This window comes from Sparus aurata, chromosome 22 (genome assembly GCF_900880675.1).
Source record: "Sparus aurata chromosome 22, fSpaAur1.1, whole genome shotgun sequence".
NCBI lineage: Eukaryota > Metazoa > Chordata > Actinopteri > Spariformes > Sparidae > Sparus > Sparus aurata.
Window position 1 is genome coordinate 6,924,878 of NC_044208.1, and position 20,895 is coordinate 6,945,772.

General features: G+C 39.9%; 1 protein-coding gene across 4 annotated transcripts in view; it reads right to left on the reverse strand.

The window, feature by feature from the left end:
- The window catches only part of mei4 (meiosis-specific, MEI4 homolog (S. cerevisiae)), a 100,973-nt gene that overhangs the window by 77,600 nt on the left and 2,478 nt on the right, over positions 1-20,895 (reverse strand). For all 4 annotated transcript variants that reach the window (XM_030404575.1, XM_030404573.1, XM_030404574.1 and 1 more), the window contains exon 3: positions 16,267-16,796. In XM_030404575.1, coding sequence (XP_030260435.1) covers positions 16,267-16,796 — 530 coding nt within the window. The remainder of the gene's footprint in view (positions 1-16,266; positions 16,797-20,895) is intronic.

The window sequence follows — 20,895 nt, forward strand, 5'->3', positions numbered from 1 at the left end:
GTTCAATTCATCCACATACAGTATATGAATCTCGGAAGTCAATGAGATTTCCACAATATGTTCCTGATTGTCATCGCGATACGAGCATGTGCGATAAACACATCACAAAAGACTGCCTGACACGCGATGAATAAGGAAAAACATTTTGTTTACATGCGCCATGCATGCACCGTGAGCATGCCAACATTTAGCCTATCAGCCAGAGTCCTGGATACAAGGGCCCATCAGATGAAGCCCCAGCTAGCTGTTAGCTACCCTGACAAAATTAATCGGCATCAGTTTGGTGGTGACTGCCAGGTTATGACGGCAGAGGGAGGAGAGAGAAGCCATGAAAATGTGGTTGATGAAGACCTTGTGGTGAAAAGAAACAGCACTTCTGCTATATGGACTTATTTTGGATTCAGGAGAGACGACGAGTTACAAACACAGGTACTGTGCATAATATGCCGAGCAGTTGTTGCAACTTCTAGAGGAAACACAACCAACTTCCATCACCAGCTGCAATGCAACCATAAAGACCTACACGGAAAATTCTAAACTAACATTAGCCATCATTAACTGCATAGCTAATAATATGCTAAATTCAATATTTGTTTATTTATCGTATGCTATATCGTCATCGCAATATTGAACAGTGTTGTCGCACAGAGCAGATTTTCCTCATATCGTGCAGGCCTATTCCTGATAATTTTTCACAATAAAAGCCTTGTTAAGAAATAAATGGGTTATGGTTAACTGACAAACTAGAGGGCTTTTAATTCGAAATGGATACAGTGTTTGTATTAACAGCAGAATGCAGTAACTTTAACAGGGCAAACAGGGGCAGTGGATCAAAAAAAGGCTTCGTACTGCAGGTTACAAAAACCTTCGACGCTAATAAGATGCAGTTTTCTCTTGCAGACGCTGGTTTGAGTAGTATTTGAGTCATAGTTTTAGTACATCATAACAAGACATATGCACTGCACCACCTATGAAGTTCATGTAATCTGCTATCCCTGAGCTCCAGCTAATTAGCCGTGTGCTGTTGGTTCTCTCCACCTGACATTACATCTGACAAATGTCCACGGTTCAGTCAGGTGGCAGAATGTCAAACCAGTTGAAGCTCGTACACCGGACCAGTAAAACTGGAAACCTACCCAACCCTGGTTCCCAGGCCAGCTTGCTGTAGTTTTTACTCAAACAATCAGGAGGAAATGGTGTATTAACTGGAGTGTTTTCAGCAGCAGATTTATCCACATTTGGTGGCCCCTTGAGTATTTGTGGCAGCAGGATGGTGTGTGTGGGACTGAGTGAAAATAAACTACAACGTGTGTGTTCGCGGTGATTAGGGAACTCATTGTGGCTCATTGATGTGTTTTTAACAGAGGACAAAGATACATCAGGCTTGCTACATGTATTGCAAGTTCCACCGTGCACACGACAGAAAATACAATTTGTCTTGTCCTTTAGTTTTAGTAGTTACTTCAGTAGCTTCTTCATCCTGATGCCAAACGCATGCAACACACAGTTTGCTGCCACTGCCACAGGTTTTAATTTCTGTGATCCTGGAGGGAGTATACTTAGCATGCACGCTCATATTCAGCAACAGCCTGATTCATATTCAGTCAGTTTTTCATATTTTTTCGACTGAGAGCAGCCCAACAAATCCAAACAGTCCTCTGTTACTGTGCCAGTAGGCAGCTCCACGGCAGCAGCTGGGGATAAATTGTTTGGCTCAAGGGCATTGCGACCATTGTTGCTTTTCAATTTAGTCGGAGGAATTCAACTAGTAGCCTGCACACATCAGAAGTGCAGAGCTAAAACAGATGCTTAAAGCTGATCAGATAGGCGTGTTTAGCTGTTTGCTTCAAACAGAGCGTGAGAAGGAGGAACGAAAAAGAAAAAGAAATTAAGAACCTGAAATTCAATCCGCTTTGTATTGCCTGTGATGCCGATTACAGCCGCGTGCAGAATGAGGAGGGAGGGAGGAGATTGTTATTCAGTTTTCCTAACTAGATTTTCTCCAAGGCAATCCTTCCCTCCAGTTTGACCTCAGTGTCTTTTAACGCACAAGCCCAACTGGATCAGCTCGTTTGTTTGGTTTTTTTTCCCTGGACACAGACACAGCAAAAGAGACTTAAAGAGATGTTGAGTTTAGAGTGTTTTGATTTTGTGATTGAGGGTCAGTTCTGCCACAGCAAATTCAGCTTTCACACTGCATTCACAGCTGTTTCACCACTTCTCTCATCTCTAGCTACACTATGGTCCCATTCTGGTTTAAATCCATCTCAAGAGCATCTTCCACCCTTCACTGTCCTTACCCTATGACCACTGGTGGCTACAGTAGTATTGTCGTGCTACAGACACATCAAAAGTTTTTTGTGATTTGCGTTTCAACTGGGTTATAATGCGGCGCAGATGAAAATAGGCTGCAGCAAAGATTTATGTTTATAATAGCTTAATCTGTTGATTTACATTACTACATCAATCAACTGTTTAAAACAGGGGTGAGCTCATACGCAACTGCTGCCTTAGGACAACACTGAGGAGCCACACTGCCTCAAATTCATAAACAACAATGTCTACGTCCATCACAATGTTTCACGTTCATCACATGCCAGTTCGGCAGACAACACCGAACCCAAGTGTGAATGCAATTGTCAGAGTCATTTGGCACTTACATTCCCAGTGCAAAGTCAGGATAATGTCTATTTGAAGTGTAGCAGCTCCTTTTCAGCTTGCCTGTATTTTGCTTTGCACATTTTCCTGATATTGCAGATGTACAGATTGCAGATATTGATCTAAAAAAACCGGTCCAGTACATTTAGAGATGAAACAGTTTGTTGATAAAAAAATCTGTTATTCAACAAGTTCAGGTATATGACAAAATATCAAGATGTCAGATTCTGTGGAACCAGCCTCATAACTGTGAACATTTGGCACACGAATGGCATCGTTCAACCGCCTAACCCTAATTCACACTAATGAGGGGACAACAAAAGATTTTGGTGAGAATCGCGCTCAAAACACTCACAATAAGTTGACTGTGGTGAATTTTCATTCTCGAGACGATTGTGAATATCCTCACATGAAAGACTTGAAGCAGCTGTCTAGCTCGCTGATATACAGTCCTGTATTAGTTTCCTGATTTATTTTGAATTGTCTAAAACTGCCACAACAGCTGTAGCTCAGCTTATCTTTGTAATGCAATACAAAGCTTTGTTTTCAAACATAATGTAAGGTCAGAGTGATTCCAGTATATTTCAGGGCATTTTTAAAAAGTTTATAGAATATTTTGATGATTTTAGAGATGATATCTTGAATCGCAACTATGTTGGACAGGATAATCATGACCTGAAATACAGCTACTCTGGTTGTTGTTGAGAAAAGTTCAGGATAGCAGTGCATTTGTGTACAACTTGTGTCTCTAGAAACTCACATCATGGCTGCATGTTATCAAGTGTCATATGTTTGACTTGTGAGCCACATTATTAGGCAAGTTGCCATTAATCTTGAACCAAAATTCTTCACATGGTCTCCAAAGCACTTAAGCTCCCCAGTTTATGTCTGACCTGCTCACGGACTAAAATCCAGACCTCTCAGGTCATCAAGCACAGGTTATCTAACTGTTCTAAGATTCAGATCTGTTGAGCAAGCTTTCATCTGATGTCAGTCAGGTTCATCACCATCTTTGAGCTTTTTTCGTCTTTTCTTTCTTCTTTCATTTTGACTGAAAGTCTGTACATGTTACTTGTCATTGTAACTGAAAAGGATTAATGGCAGTCTGTATATTACAATATCTGTGACTTCTGTAACACATGGAGCATGCTGTAGGATAAACTGACAGGCCTGTGAAGTCACTCATGGGTTAACATTTAGAACATCTTCAAAATTCTGAAAACCTCTGAGTGACTTATATTCCCATAACTCCTGTTTACAGGCACATTTTGCAGCCATTAAAGCCAGCGGTAGTATTGTCTGAAAAATAACAGAGTGATAAAAGGTGCACTTGAGCGCTTTGTTTGGGGTTGAAACACACAAGGCGAGGATGCAATATACAAGAAGCTCATAAAAGTTCATCCAGTTGACAAAAGGATGACACGGTAAGATGAGGCGGGTGTGAGGCTATACAAGGCCAGCCAGACATTTAACCATCCTTCTCCCTGAAAGGTTATTACATGAAATATGTCTGCAGGCGAACACAGTGGGAGAGTGACATTTGAATGACGCCACTTGGGATTTAGGATCTGCAATTTCATCGTCTGTGCTCTTCATCTTGTCCAATCTCCTTCCTCCTAGACTGTAACAACTCCTCCAGGTGTGTCTGAGAAACTGAGCCTGAAATAAGAACTCTCGTCGTGGACGTGAGCAGGGCTGAAGGCGGAAACCTGCCGCTGGGTAAATTACAGTTGCTCACGGCTCTATTTCTGAATATGGAGCACATTTAGACTGGAAGCACTTTGTCGACACCTCCAGAGAACTCTTTTTCAGACATCCACATTGTTTGACTACCATGCTGGGGTTTTTAGAAGTGAGGGTTAGTTCCCCATGGTACCAAAATGTCTAGAACAGGCTATTTTCAGTTGAAAGACCATTAGCAGGTTTAAATACTCTACTCAATTACCTTTTCAGTCAAACATGAAGCAAACTAGAGCTGAAACACAATAATCTACAACACTTCAATGATTTTTTTGGACGTTGTTCTTTTAATCAATTAAGTGCTTCTGTCTTCTTACATTTATAAGTACCAAACATTCCCCAGTTTTAGCTGCGCAATTGTTGCTTTTCTTTGTCTAACGTGACAGCAAAGATTTGCAGGGTGGTTTTTTGGACTGATTGGACAAAAGTAATGTGAACGATGTTCTCCTTGAACTGACTCAGGTATGTTAAACTATTTATGACAATTTGTAGACTTAAAAAATAGTCAATTCATTAAACTGGCAAGTGACCAGATTAATGTTGTCAACTAGTAGCTCCGGTCTTTGTGTGTGTATTACAATAATAACATAAAGATGCTTATAAAAATGCACATTTATAGCATTTAAATGAGGAATTATAAATAAGGGGAACCATAAACTTTCAATGGTGGTTAACTGGTGAGAAAAGCTGCAATTTTGGGCCACCAAATCCTAATCTTGTCTAAGGCACGAAAACGTGTGGCACCAGCCCTGCTCTGACAGCAGCCTGGCAGAAGAGACATTGTGTTACGCTGGGATTTAAATATTAAACTACAAGCAGGACCCAAAGATTTACATTCTCTGACTGTGTGGAGATCTGTTGTTATGAAATCAAAGACTGGATTCTCTATAATAGACATACAGAGTCACAGCTGATTCATATGAACCCTTGCCCCAAGTCCAGCGTACGCTGAATGCACATCGGTAGATCCACCTTATACAGGTGACATTTCATGTATGAAATGGCTGTGTCTGGATTTGGAGCAGCTAACTGATCATGCAATGTTTGGTTTCCTTTTGTGATTTCTTTTGTTATTGCTGTGGCAGCCACTGCTAAACGTTGCAAGTAGAAATGGTCGCAAAATGCACCTAAATGTTCACAGTCTGGATCCCTGATATGAGTTTTTTTCAGCTTATTGTTATGAAGTAAGTACTGACTACGAGATGTAATGAATATAGCATAATGAAGCCATTGATATATACATTGCACCCCTATGGCGACCGTGGCTCAGGTGGTAGAGCAGGTCGGCCTATGTTCGGAGGGTCGGCAGTTCGACCCCCACCCTTGCCAACTGCGCCATGGTCGTTGTGTCCTTGGGCAAGACACTTAACCCTCTGCCTCGTGTGAATGTGTATGACTGCTGTATGTTTGAGTTGGCGCTGAATGGCAGCCACGCTTCTGTCAGTCTGCCCCAGGGCAGCTGTGGCTACTATCGTAGTTTACCACAACCAGTATGACTGTGTGTGAATGAATGGAACCTGGAACCCTGTGAGGCGCTTTGAGTATCTAGAAAAGCGCCATACAAATCTAATCCATTATCATTATTATTATAAACCTTGTCTTGTAACTACACAATTGTGTCTGCCACTGGGCTTGTAGTCACCCGGGAAAAAGAAGAAGGTTAACTGGCGGTCTATTTTTATTATAGACTTAATGATAGCAGAAACTCACATTCAGCCCTGTGTTGTTGTTATTTACAACTCTGAGGTGAATGGAAACGGCCGAGCCCACCATCCCTCCACTGATGTCGTAGACTGTACCACAAACTTTCATTAAGAAAGGTTAAAAACATAAATCACATCAGACAGTGCATGTATGTACAGTAAGATGCATTACAGCCTGCAAGAATTACAAGAGTCTGTGAAGAACATATCTCACACTCACACTTGGGATACGGCACCTCACCCTCCTGTCAACACAACTTAATTTCCTGTCCCTGTGATGAAAAATGGCATGTCACATAAAAGAGAGTTACAGTTGTGGGGGCACACTGCCCTCTGACCGGTACACTTCTGGTTGCTATAATACAACCATTCACTTTGAATCTAACTGGGAGTTACTTCCAAATGACTGACAACCAAGACAGTCAATTTAGATAAGGTTTGTTTGAGGTGATAAGGCTGATAAGAAAAACAGGCAGGTAGCACTGGAAAAATTGATATTTGATAGGGGACTGGACCATTATTTATTTGATCAGACTGTTTCTGAAATAATGCGAAAATTCAAATGAAACACAATTTTTTTTTAAAGATAATGTTGAAATGTTCTCTTTGAAACCATTTCATTAAACAGAAAATGAGTTGTCCCTTCATACTGTCAGATGCAAGAAAATACAGCTGAAATCTATCAGTAGTTCATTAAGACAATATTATCCCCCTCCAAATATAAAACTGTTTTTGAACAGCCTGTTTGACTGATTAGTCTGGTGTCAGAATGTTTTAGAATAGTGTCCCAGTGGTCATCTTCCTCCACTGGCACTCCTTGATCCTGTCAGGAGTCTTCCCAGTATTATAATTAGCCCTGCCCTTCATCTCTGACCTCCTCTCCATATCTGGATTGTCATGAACAATCAGTTTGACTGGCAGAGCGATGGAGTGTTCACTGGACATCAGAAATATAAAAACTTCATTAACGGGTATCCTCAAAGTTGTTTGCAACATCCTTAATGGGGGAGACTGTTAATTTTTTAAGAAGAATTTCTTGGAGAGAATTTGTGCAAAGGATGTTTCTACCACATAGAAAATGCTTGAAGTGATGAACATAAACCGATCGGCCAGAACATTAAAATGACTAGGACAGGACAGGAGCTAAAACAGAGCTATTCAGACGAAGGGGGAACAAACAGCTCATACAATTATGAGAACGAAAATAAGCCGTATATGTGTCCTTCAAAAAGGGCCAACTGCACCAGTTAATTGCAAATATACATTATTTTCGCAATAAGACTATTAGCAAACTCCCTTTAGTTCTTTGGCCATTTTATTGTTTGATGTATAGAGATACAATTATGGGTAGCTTATGTCAAACACATAATAAGGGATCTCACATCCTGATCTGATACTTCTATAATACATTTAAAAAATGAAGAAGAGCGTAGAAACAGATCCAGGATGTCCCTTATTTTTTTTTATCTTATTCATCTTATTTTATCATTCAACACCTATAAACGTAGCACTTCTGTGAGGTAGCTTGAACAATCAAGTTATAACAAATAAAATAAATTCTTCACATTGGAGTTTAGTGCAACAGTGTATATTAAATAAAAATGTCTAATATAAAAATGAACAGCAGCTCAACTTAAAATACCCGGCAGGCATGTAAACAAATAAGCAAATAAAAGTGCCACAGTGTATAAAGCCACCTCTTGAAATCCCAAGTTTGCATATCTCACAGTTTGCAATCGCAATGTTTTTGTCTACAACTTTAAAATACTGCAACATTTCTACAGTTACTGAATGTAGCACCACTAGGTGGCGCCTCCTTTTGTTTAGTGGATAATGTAACCTGTACCTAGAAGAAGAGCATGTGTACTTCCGTTCCATCATGCGTAAAGATGCCGTCCACGGAGTGAAGACCCCATTTTATTTTATTTTATTTTGTGGTGTGTTGGTGTAGGACCCTCGGCCTGTGTTTTGTGCGGGTATGCATGTAATAACTAGTGCCGTAGAGACCTGGCTTGGTATAGTCTGTATAGCGGAATAAAAGTACGTGCGGAAATCCCACATGTTGCCTGCCCTGTCTTTAAGCTAAACGGAGCAACCGCCATTGAAAGCGGACCATAACCTTCCCCTTCACCACCAACGTTACAAAAACTCCACACCGCAGACATAATCGCGCCCCCAGCTTCAAGCTGCTGCCGTGTTCGGCTTCACTTTATGGCATTCAACCAATAGTGTCACTGCAGCAAAGTGATGTCAAGCTGCATGCGTTGTTTCTGATTGAAGTTGAGACGGTCTGACTCTGTACCACCACATAACGTTAGTGAATACTAAGCTGTTATTTTCCGATTTGATTTGAAATATTATAGATCTGATGAAAAATAATGAGAATTAATATACATATATATCCGATGTAACGTCTGATTCCGATCAAGTCTGAAACTACGTGATCGGTACCGATTTCCGATCATGTGATTGGATCGGGACATCCCTAGTTCAAACATGTTGAAAAATATCTAAAACATTAGTTTTAGATCCTCAGAATCAATATGACAAAGCCCCTTTGTAAAGCTGTCATTTCAGACTGTTGCTCATCCAACAGACAAGGGGGCATCCATAAAAGAAACGGCAGTGAAACCCATTTCTCCTGGCACAGTTGTGTCAATAGAGCAAAATGTGAAGCAGCCAAGAGGTGTTGCATTTTGAGTAACAAGCACAGCTGAGTTCAGTGACCCGTATCACCCACAGCCGAATGATCACATTTTAAAAGCTATTCTCCCCCCATACAGACCCGCATTTGACAGAGTAACAGGCTTACAGCCCTCCACTGAGGCTTTGTCAAAACACGATTTGGGCAAAAATAATATAAAACTCACCAAAACAAGAGGATGAGTCATGCTGAAGCACATCAAAAACATTAATTACACATGCATTGAACATCACAGATTAGTTAAATCCAACATTAGAGCTATCAAAGAGTGGATTTTTACTTTAAACAGTGTAATCTCTCTCCAAACACAGAGCTCACTCTGAGGTGCTCCGATGAAAAAAAGCGAGAGTCTGAATAAATGTATTGCCAAACCTCGAGCGATTTACAGTCACAGAAGAAGACAACAGAGATGATTACAGATTAAACTCGTCTGTAACTGAATAGTATTTTAAAGAATAGTATCAAGAACCTCAAACATCAAAACAGGAAGGTTTACTGTATACCATGTGGGACAGAAGGTAGGAAAGATTCACATTTACAACGTCTGCTTCTCACTCGGCTGGAAGTTCCAGCTGTCTCACTCTCTTCAAACACCAAACATATAAAGGTCCAACGTTGAGGGACGTTTGTATGATTGCTGCGTTACTCTACACATGAATATAGCATATATTACAGCTATATTTAGTTCAACAGACTTAACCTGATGAAAGGCATCCATGTTTGTTTGCCTTCACATGCACTTCTATAGGATTTAGAAGTCCAATTTAGAGCTGCAAAGATTAGTTGATTAACTAGATCAACTTTTTCATACTCAAATTGTTTTGGTAATGTTACAAGCAAAATACCAAATACTGTTTGTTCCAGCCTCTGAAATGTGAGAATGGGCTGTCTTTTGTTTACCAAACTGTAAATTGAATGTATCTGTGGATTTAGAGTGTATGTGTCAGATTAATGAATAATGAAAAGAATCAATCCTTAAAAATACTTCAAGGACCTTTCAACTGGTTATGAAACCGTCTCAATTTAATACTGATGACTCTTTATGAACTGAGTAAGCAAACAAGGCCATCAGTCGGAACATCGGATTTAATGTACAGTTATTATAGCTGTCACTGGTCAGATTTGGGTTAGAAATCATAAAACTAAAACTTTTTTATGCCCTTAAAAATGTATAAGCCTTCAAAAAATGATGTTCCCAGTCATACATACAAGTTGGATGATGATGGTGTGAGCAGTATTTAGGAGTCATGAATCAGTGCTGTGGATTTTAAAAAAAGTTCTTCGGTATTCTAGTCTAGATGACAGTTGCTTCAGCTTTTATATCTAAACATTATTATACATTTCAGTAAGTCACATAATAAGGGTTACCTTTATGAGAACTGAATCTGAACTCAGAAAATTCAAATGTTTTGTCATCTGTTCAGAAATCAATGACCAGTCATAGATTCTGTAATGGCACACAATAATTAAGTGCTCTCCTTCCATAACAATCACATATTGAATCATACTAATGGCCTTCCTGTTCCTTTAATTTACTCCCTGTGCCATATTGTGATTGGTTGTTTTGCTCTAAGTAACCTGTCCTATAAGGCTGTAAGATAACGGTCCTCAGTGGGGACGCTGACGTTTCTCTGAGACAGATTGGTGCTCTGTTAATGGAAGTCCTCATTAAATTTAAATTATTCAACACCCTCCTCAGCGCCATCATCAGTTTCATTGACAACTGTTAAACATCACTGCGCCGCCACGGAAGAAAACTCAACGTTCCTCGCCATTCGTCATGACAAACAGAGAGAAGGGGAATTTGCTGTAAAGAGGAAATTGCCTGCAGCCATCTTCGTTGGGTAAGCCATTCGCTGAGAATTTAGTAAGAGCCAGATGGGATAACTTCATCCTTGTCATCTCAGCCTAACTTTCATCTCCATTTCCCAGCTGCTGAGCCCTGTCATGGCAGTAACATGTGCGAGGCGGTGAGTGACTTTTACAATCTGCTGCAAAGGCAATTCTACCCTTTATAGGCTCAGCGAGCTTTGAATGAAGGTTAAATCTAATAACACATGATGCACTGCGCGTCAGGGTAATAACGGTGTTGGGCTGGCATATAACTATGGTAGAAATCGATGCTGTTAAATGTGCTGTCTCGAAGAAAAATGATAAAAGCAGCTGTGATGAAGACCAACCACCACCGCTAATAAAAATCTCTGACATGACAGGGGCACGGATGTTCACAGACGTGGTAATGTTTTAAAGTTATAATCATGTAGGCTAACTCTCCCGATCCCGGAGGTAGCAACAGATAACCAAATGAAACGCGCTGTTGAGTAAAATTGTAGATTTCTCTGGTTGGAACATTGTTGGAAACATTTGGGATTATGCAAGTACACAAGTCAACATAATATTATTACAAATAATGTAATAATATTATTTTGATAATGTTATTTTAATGCAAAATTCCCACATATTACATCTTTAATATCACTTTATATAAGCGTTGTAAGTTGTGATCACGATGGCCTGAACATTCAAATGGATTCTGTGTGACTGTCAGTGTTTCTATCTTTTAGCAAAACGCTCTGAAAGTGATCACGTTATCATTCACCACTGTCATTGTCGTTGCAGTTGTGGTGTCTCTACCATCCTCTTGAAGAAGAACGAGTGTCACAATTTCAATTCTAAAATAAAAAATTGATCAAAATCAGCGTTCTAGTTTGACAATCTGTATTTTTGCTAAACTCTGGTATCTTTATTTATAGTGAATATTAAGGGATTAGCAAATAGCACCAGGATAACGTCAGGCTGCTGTTGTAAAATATCCCTTTTTAATCATGAAAATGTAAATTACAGTCATCAGGGCATAAAAGTCTAGCAAAAGCAAAGCTGTCGATGCTGAAAATCTTTTAAAAATCCAAATCCAATCATGACTTTAAAATCAAAAGTCATCAAATTTGACACCTCTAATTAGAAGTATTTCAAAACCCCTTAGATGTATGTTTTGGATCAGTGGAAACAAGACACAACCCTCTTAAGCCTTTTGTATCTTAGTTACTAAAGCCTTGTGCACATCACCTCTGCGTGTTCAGAATTATAAAGCTCGACAGACCTGCTGTGCACAAACGTCAAACATTCTCTGGTTCCAGCTGCTCTGTTGTGAGCGTTCCTGCGTTTCTCTGTGTTTTAAAGCTGTAAACTGAATATCTTTGAGTTTTGTTACTGGTTGGACTAAACAAGCCATTTAAAGTCACTATGATGAGTGTTTGCACAATATTGAGTCATTTTATGCAACAACAAAAAAAAAACGATTAAACCATGAGGAAAAATGATTGAGTATAATCACTAGTTGCAGCCCTAGCATTTTGCTCACCCCACTTTCTGCTGCTTTGGAATCTGTCAGGACAATGTTGATGCATAAAATGTATTTGGGCCATTTTACTCCAATCAAACTCTGTTTGGGTTTAACAGGAAAATTATAATTCTCTCACATTTTTTCTTCGAGCTTTGGGCTGCAGCTGCTGAATAAATGAAGCTGAGTCGACACATTTTCTTACACTAACACTAATAATCCTGCCTTGCCTCCATAAAATAAAATATGATATTTTTAATGATGCTCATGGGAAATCAGGTTGCATTAAAACCCCTTTTGTGCAAAGATAACGAAGCTTTCCAACAACTTCAATTGTCCCGTAAGCTCCTTAAGCCCCATTAGCAAAGAACTAAAATTACCAGAGGGATGATCAGTTGTACCAGACTTAAAAAACTTTTGACCGCTATACATTTTTAATCCCACAGAAATCTGCTGCTTCTTTAATCTTGACAGTAGAACTGGGAGATGACAGATACCCTGATGATACTAGTGAATACTGCTCATGTCAGGTCTATTTGCACCTACAACAGGCTCAGACGCATCACTCCCTTTGGTCTGCCAAGGGCTTTACCTTTTTTCTTTTCGCTCCAATTATCTCGGAAGATTTACCTTGTATACAACTTCATTTTCCCATCGATTTCATTTCAAATCTGAATTTTTTTTCACCTGCTGTGCCGCAAAAAGTTGCACTTTTACTTTGATATTTACTCTTTTCCATTGCCTCTGGAGTACATTTTTATGGTTACAAATTTACGCTGAAATCAGAAATCAGAGGCCATCTGTGATAGAACGACTCTTTTAACAGCCACCCTTTAGGTTTAGAGGAAGTGATGAGATGCTAGTGTGATGAAGTTGAAAAATAGGTTCATACACATTTAACAGACCAAAGTCTTATAATTTTGCTCCTGCTAGAGGGCTGAGACAAGAAGCACAACACAAAGGAGAAATCATGCTGCTCAGGGAATGACTAGGAATAGCAAACACATTCATGCACAAAAGCTGTGCTGTTCCTCTCAAAATGTATGTAAAGGACACAAGTTGCTCTTTAGAGATGTAGCACAATCGTCCTCTTGTCATGGAAACTGACATTATGGTGTAATATATAGGCACTTTATGATTTGCAGAGCTGTAATGATTAGTCGATGACTTGATTACAACACATTTTGATACTATTTTGATAATAACCCTTCAGTGTCAAACATTGTCTGGTTACAGCTTCTTAGAAGCGAGGACTTGCTGCTTTTCTTTTGTAGCTTTTGACAGTAAAAGAAGTCTTTGGATTTTGAACTGTTGGTTGAACAAAAGAAGCAATCTGAAGACATCATTTTGGGCTCTGAGAAATTGTGATGAAAATATTTCACAGTTTTTGGACTAAACAATTCATTGCACTGACAATGAAAATAATTGTTAAGCCATGTTCAGACCAAAGATTCACTCAGATCAAGTCGAAACTTGCAACTACTTGTAATGTGCTGGCTTTTTTGTGTGTTTTTATTATTTGGCTATAATTTGTAGAGCCTTAAAATATGAATGAGTTCAGTTATAGCATACTACATACATGATGATGAATTAGAGGTGAAAGCAAGCGGCAAGTGAGGAAACAGTGAAGTTGTCGGTTTTATCTGTAAGTTTACATTTTTGGCTTGTGTCGTACAAACACGGCTGTTATTCAAACAAACCGATGATATAACTTTCCTTTTTCTCCAGCCACAGATGATTTGACAAGCTGAGTTAACAGGCGACACCATCAGCTGGCCGAAGTTGAGCTGAGATGGACCAATTCACAATGCAGCAACTTTCAAAGAATAGCCCCTCTCACACAGAGATGCTGCATAAACGCCGCAGCGGCGGTTCGTCAATTCTCCGCCGTTGGTCATTCACACAGAGCGAAGCACCACTGGAATAAAGACGAACCGCCATGTAATTCACACAGAAAGCTGTGCTGCCGCTCCTAAAGAGACGTGACGGTACACGTCATGATGATGACGTCGGGGTGTTTCCCAGGTGTCCCCCCTGTCTTATAAGTACCTTGGTGTTACCATCAACCACAGACTGGACTGGAGATCTAACACTGAAGCTGTGTACAAGAAGGGGATGAGCAGACTTTACTTCCTGAGGAAGCTGAGATCCTTCAACGTGTGCAGCAAGATGTTGGAGATCTTTTATCAGTCTGTGGTGGCCAGTGTACTTTTCTTTGCTGCGGTTTGTTGGGGAAGCAGCATCGGAGCCAGCGACACCAACAGACTCAACAAACTGATCAGGAAGGCTGGCTCTGTGATTGGCTGCGAACAGGACACTCTGGAGGCTGTGGTGGAGAGGAGGACACTGAAAAAACTGTTATCCATCATGGATAATCCTCTCCACCCTCTCCAACTCACACTGGTCAGACAGCGGAGCACCTTCTCCGGAAGACTGCTTCAGCTTCGCTGTCGTAGCAACAGATACAGGAAATCTTTCCTGCCACAAGCCATCACTTTATACAACAACTCTCTCACCTCTGTCTGACAGAGAACTCTGGTCTCTCTACTGTTTTGTTGTATATATTATTATTGTTATAGTATATTTTGCATATTTTGTTTTGTTGTATATATTATTATTGTTTATTGTTTATAGCACACTGTGCACTGTATATATTCACTATGTATATATTGGATTCTATTTATGTGTTTTAAGTGTTTTATTTGCGGACCCACTACTGCTGTAACAAAATAATTTCCCAGTCTGGGATCATTAAAGTAATTCTATCTATCTATCTGTCACTCTAAACCCACGGACCGTTTATAATGTGTAGTGATTGAGAACCCGGCCCCCTAAACATCCTGGAAGGTGAAAGAGTTCGCGCTAAATTAGATTATTACATAATCGCCATCAGTAAACAGGTCGCTGCGTGACTCTGTCACTTGCGGGGACGGAGGCTGTTTTCTGGGGGAAAGTTCACTGAAGTCTCGGTCAGGAGGGCTGACCATCGCGGTGATTTCTATCAACACAACCACTTGAGTGAGTTAAAGGTTTTTGGCCGGTGAAAGACGCTGTTTTTCAGGCAGAAATGTGACGAAGAGTTGGTAGGACAGGCGGGAGGACAGATGTTGCTCCTCCTACAACTGCGGTATTTTTTTCCTCATATAAGTTACCAACGACAGTTAGTTACAGTTACTACGTTACTTTTGTTTGGTCATGTAACGTTAAATTAATCGTTAGATTAGTCGACTAATCGAAAAAATAATCGCTAGATTAATCGTTTGAAAAATAATCGTTTGGGACAGCTCTAAACTACTGTATGTTAGGGCTGGGCAATATGGGCTAAAAATCGAATCTCCGATTTTTCACACCAAACTCGACTTACGATTTTAATCGATTTTTTCTTCCTTCTCAAAAAAAAAAACTTCAAATGACATAGAAATCATTGCTTTTATTTTAATGCTTTTATTTTAAACAAATTTGCCCTGCCATTGTAAACAGTGCACCTCGAACTCTACATATAACTTCATGATCTCTGCTGATGTACAAAGTTCAAAAGGTGTGTCTTCATTTAGAGCAGGTTCACACATTAATACCTCATTCGCAAATATTCCTTTTCACATATGTTAATAAGTATGGTAACACGGGCACAGTTTCCATCATAACTGATCACATAAACACAATATCTGATTTCACTTGGTTTCAAGGCTGCAACTGATAATTACGGTCATTGTTAACTCTCTCTTGATTTTTTTCTCACATAATGAATTTGGGCTATAAAGCGTCCTTCCTGTCACAGAGGAGGAAAGAAACCAGGAAATATTACCATTTAGGAAGCTGGAATCAGAGAATTTTGACTTTTTATTCCTTAGAACAATCAATCGATTATCAAATTGGTTGGTGATTATCTTAGTAGTTGACAGCTAATCGACTAATTGCTGCAGCTCGACTCAGTTTTGGTAAAAGGTCCAGAGAAGTTGGTGCTGATGCAGAGTTTGTCTGTATATGAATATATCTGATCGAAAAGTCCAGATCTATTTCCCTGCTCTGCTCTTCCAGCTGTGGACAACCTCCACAGTCACATTAAAGAGGAAATACAGTGTGCACGCAAACATCCCCTCTCCATGAATCCCATTACTCACCCTGCTGAGCTGATTCCAGTGCAGCAGCATCCCCGTCAGCTCCCTCAGTGACCCCTCCACCTTCCTCATGAACTCCACAGACGGCAGCCTCTGCGAGCAGAACAGGTCCATCGCCTGGGCTGCGACCTGGCAGGCCTGCAGGACGAGGTCAGGAGGTCCCAGCAGAGGAGGATCCCTGCACGCCGCCACTACAGAGTCCAGAAGCTGACACACAGAGTCCACCAACACTGACCCTGCGTCGTCATCAGGGCGGAACCACAGTGACTCCAGGCCTCTGTCGTTCCCTTTAACTCTGTGAAGGGAACAAAGCGACTGCAGGAACTGCACATGAGCTCGAATGGCTTCCCCTCCAGGGCTTGCATGACGACTGGAGAGAGGTGGAGTGGGAGGCTGAGGGGAGATGATGGTGGGTTGGGGGTCCAGAAAGAGTTCAGGAGTCTCTGAGTCGCTGCCTAGCTGAAGGTCTGTGCTGAGCCTGACACTCTCTGGACCAAACAGATCCTCTGAACCCTCCATCATGACATCATGACCTGACGTTTTTACACAGAAGAAAGAGGAGTCAAATAAATTGTATACACTTGGACAAAATGCATAAACAGTGATGAAATGTAACTACGTGCATTAGACAAGTACTTTTTTTTTAAGTTGTTCTTTATAAATGACCAGAAGTTTTTAATTTAAATATCTTTCTCATGGAGTTCAGGCAGCTCAAAGCACTAATAAAGCTAAAATAGAGCTAACAGATCAATTTTTTTCAAAATTTATTCGGCAAAACCATTTTATTAACGTATAAAATTGTATTTAGGAGACAACGCTGTCAGGTCGTCCAAAAATAATGAGTCACATTAGCATAAACCTCTTAATATAGCCTGAGAAAGAGTACAACCAAGCTAATCGCAACTGAAAGACTCAAGAGAAGAACTGTTATGTTTGACACAGAGGCTGTTCAGCAGTAATAAAAATGAGAAGAGGTGGGTTTAGAGAAGAGATGCAACTAACGGTTATTGTCATCGTCAGTAAATGGTAGAAAATGTCGATCACTGTTTCCTAAAGCACAAGATGATGTCATCAACTCATATGTATTCAGTTAACTGTCAGGGGAGGAAGGAAAGTAGAAAATATTCACATTTAACAATCTGGAATCAGAGAATTTTGATTTATCTTCTTAAAAAATTAATGAAACCGACAAATCGATTATCGGAATAGTTGCTGATTCGTTTGCTCGTCGTCAAACGTCTCATTTGGGTGTCTCAGTTTCGGAGACGTGCTGGCTGTAAACTGGTTCTTCTGAGTGTATTTTGGTGTTCAGAGAAGAGGACATGGGAGATGAGAGGAGACACACACGCCTCTCTTTTTGACCTCTGCAGCGTGGGTGTATCTTCACTATTGTTTGTCAAACAGACTCCATGTTCAAGTTTTCTTCCTGGAGCCACTTCTGCAACAAAATCCCTGACCAGAGACTGGGGTTTTTATTCATCGCCCCTCTCTCTTCAGCGAGATCTGGCATTTAACCCACTCAGTGGCACAGAACACGGTTAGACTCAATAAAATTAATGAGCATGTCACAATGGAGAGGCACAAAAGGGCCACAGAGGGACAAAATGTGTCACCGTGAGTGTTTGACAATGAGAATTATCTACAGGTTCAGGTCATAAAAATGTAAAATGAAGGTCAGATGGTAATGGAATGGAAGACTCATTGAAGGGGCTTTGGGACACATTAATGTCAAAAGGACAGATTTAATATGACTGAAGAGACACAATTGGATTATTACATAAATAATGATCATTAAAGAACATCATTACAGGTTTACAAATATGATCCCTGTGGTCGGAATCACAGCGTTTCTATTTCAGTCTCTGCCTCAGCTTCTGTTATAAAACATAATATTATTCTTTTCACACAACATCATAAGCATCAAAACATGACCACAACACTTTTTTATTGGGGAGGAAAATTGCACTTAATTAAACTTTCATATTTTCCCTATGTGTGAATTGTTTTTGTGTCACATCGCTGCTGGATAAAAATAAAGCAGAACATTACGACAAAATAAAACTGATCTGCATTTTAGTGAGTCAGTCTAAATGCTTTCCGGACAAAGTGTTTTCCTTTTTCAGGGTAAAAATATGATCCTTTGTTGTATTCCAGGTCCCTAAAAATCAAACCAATGGCTTTTAGAATCTGAATTATAGCTGTTGTAACTCATAACTCTAAAAGCAGGTGGTTCTTGGTTATCAGTTTCACCGGCTGCAGTCCTAAATGTCTCTCTGAGGCTCCTGAGCTTTTAGATTTAGGAGGACGAGTGCTTTAACGAAAACGCTATTTATATCTTTGTGAGGGTTTTACACAGATGGGAGTGTTGTTTCAAAATGACATACTCTTGACTGGGGAACACTGCAACCTTTTCCTAAGAAATGAATTATAACTTCACCAGGGCATATTTGGCAGGTACTTTTTCAGGAAAAGGGAAAGAATGAAAGATGGATAAATGAGAAGAAGCTTTAAAAACTTGAGAAGTGGATAGCTGCAAGTACAGATACGTTTTGTGCGTGTTTCAGTTTGTAAGTAAACTCATCATATTATGTGTACAGTGTACAGGGTTTCTGCACAGCTCCCAAAGTCCAATTTATTGAGAATTCAATAGATTTTTCATGGTCAAACCAGTCAAACTATGAGAGATATCAACAAAAACCAGGCGGCTCAAAATGGCCTTGAGTCATTTAACAAGTGCAATAATTTACTGACATGCGTATCACAATTTTGTAATTACTCTTCCTAATTACTAATAATTTTACACGCTGGAGCTGCATAATCAGCAAGAAATGGATGGATGAACCAATTAAAAAACTGAAAAGTTAATTAATTTAAGGCCTCCGGGTCATTTTTACATTAGGTCTGAAAATACAATAATACCGACTGACGATTTGAAAAATATTTTCAACTAAAATCCACATTAAAAAAACATTTTAAAACAGCATCTGAAGAGTTGTTGATGGAACTCAATGATCATTACAGAAACGTGTTTCTACTATTTTGTCCACCTCAATACAATCAGTGAATGATAAAAGCATCTCCTACTACACTGCGTTAGTTTTATCTGTACTGAGTTTAGATGCAGAACGTGTTTAATGTGCTCAGCAAAATAAAAGAATCATTATCTATTTAATAACTGATACAGATGAGATTGAATTGTATTATATTCTTGCCAAATTGATCATATTATGGTCTTCCTCATGTTTAGATAACTGGCTGAAGATCATCCAGTGCCCTCTGAAACGATGTGGATAAAGGCCGATTATTTACGTGCTACTTATTCTTTATTCTAAGAGAGAAACTATGTTATCTTCTTAAAATTTAAGCAATTTAAGTGGCTTCTCAATCGTCATGATTTGCAGCTTTACCAATTCGTGTGACTGAACTGCTTATCTCTGGGTTACGGACTGTTAAAGACAGGAGACAAATCACCCACAGCAGTTTGAAGAGAAAAGTCTGTGACACCAGAGATGGTGGTTATATGGGATAAATGCCGTAATAAGTCAGCTGCTTTATCACAACCGAACTAGGAAACGAACAAGGATCAGTTGAGACGCACGGCGGTTTTAACTGATTTGTTGGAAGAAAGAGCCGGTGGAGACGGACTCAGAATAAGCCTGGAAAAGAAGAATATCATGCAGATGCACGCTTAAATGACATTTTAAGCACTGAAGTCTCGGATTTGTTCAGGAGCTCTGCTGGGAAGAGCTGAATGAAACTGAGGTCATGAAACCGTGTTAACCCTTAGAAGTAAATAGAAATGACCAGTGCCTGCACAGGTACATTTCCTTATTGCGATGTTTTTTCTTGGATTATCTGAACATTTTTATGAGCAGTGTACAGAGGTGTTTTCATTTCACCTGCAGTAGTAAAAGTGTTTCCACATTTTGCTTGTTGTGATGTTATTTCTTGCTCAGTGTGCTCAAAACTACGAGCTATCTCAATCTCTCTAACAGCTATCAACCTGCTCCTCTACTCCGTTCCCACAACTCACTGAAGCCAACGTGTGCTGTCACCAGGTTTTGCAACATTTGATGTTTCCTATTTGCACATAAGACTGTGAACGTAGCGCAGTATCACAGATTACAATGGTTTGTCCTCCTCACCAGGACTAAAGCTAGTTAAACTAACCTTATGCTCGGCTTACAGCTTAGACAAACTCCCCACATAAAAGACGTCTTTCTGTGTGTCTCTATGGTTAAAAAATAACAGCATTACAATATTTAGGATCATTTTCCACAGTCCTCCACAGCATTTCTTCCCTGCGCACCTGTGTCAGACTCTGCACAGGTGATCTGTGATTTCTGTTCATGGATCCATCTCCATTTTTACATAAATCAACTTCATATCCTTTTGATGCAGCTTATAAGTCAGCTGCCAAGACAGTTTCCTAGTGGAGAGACTAGCTAAAAGTACTTTGCAACTTCTATTAAGGTAGTGACTAATCAAGAACACAGAATTACATATCGTAATATTGTTTTACGAGTGTGGTGGTGAAGACATATCAAGTCTCCTGTTAGTAGAATAACCGATGAGCGGGGTCGACGGGAGGGATAAGCAGCTATAAAACCAGACACCTCAACATTCATGAGC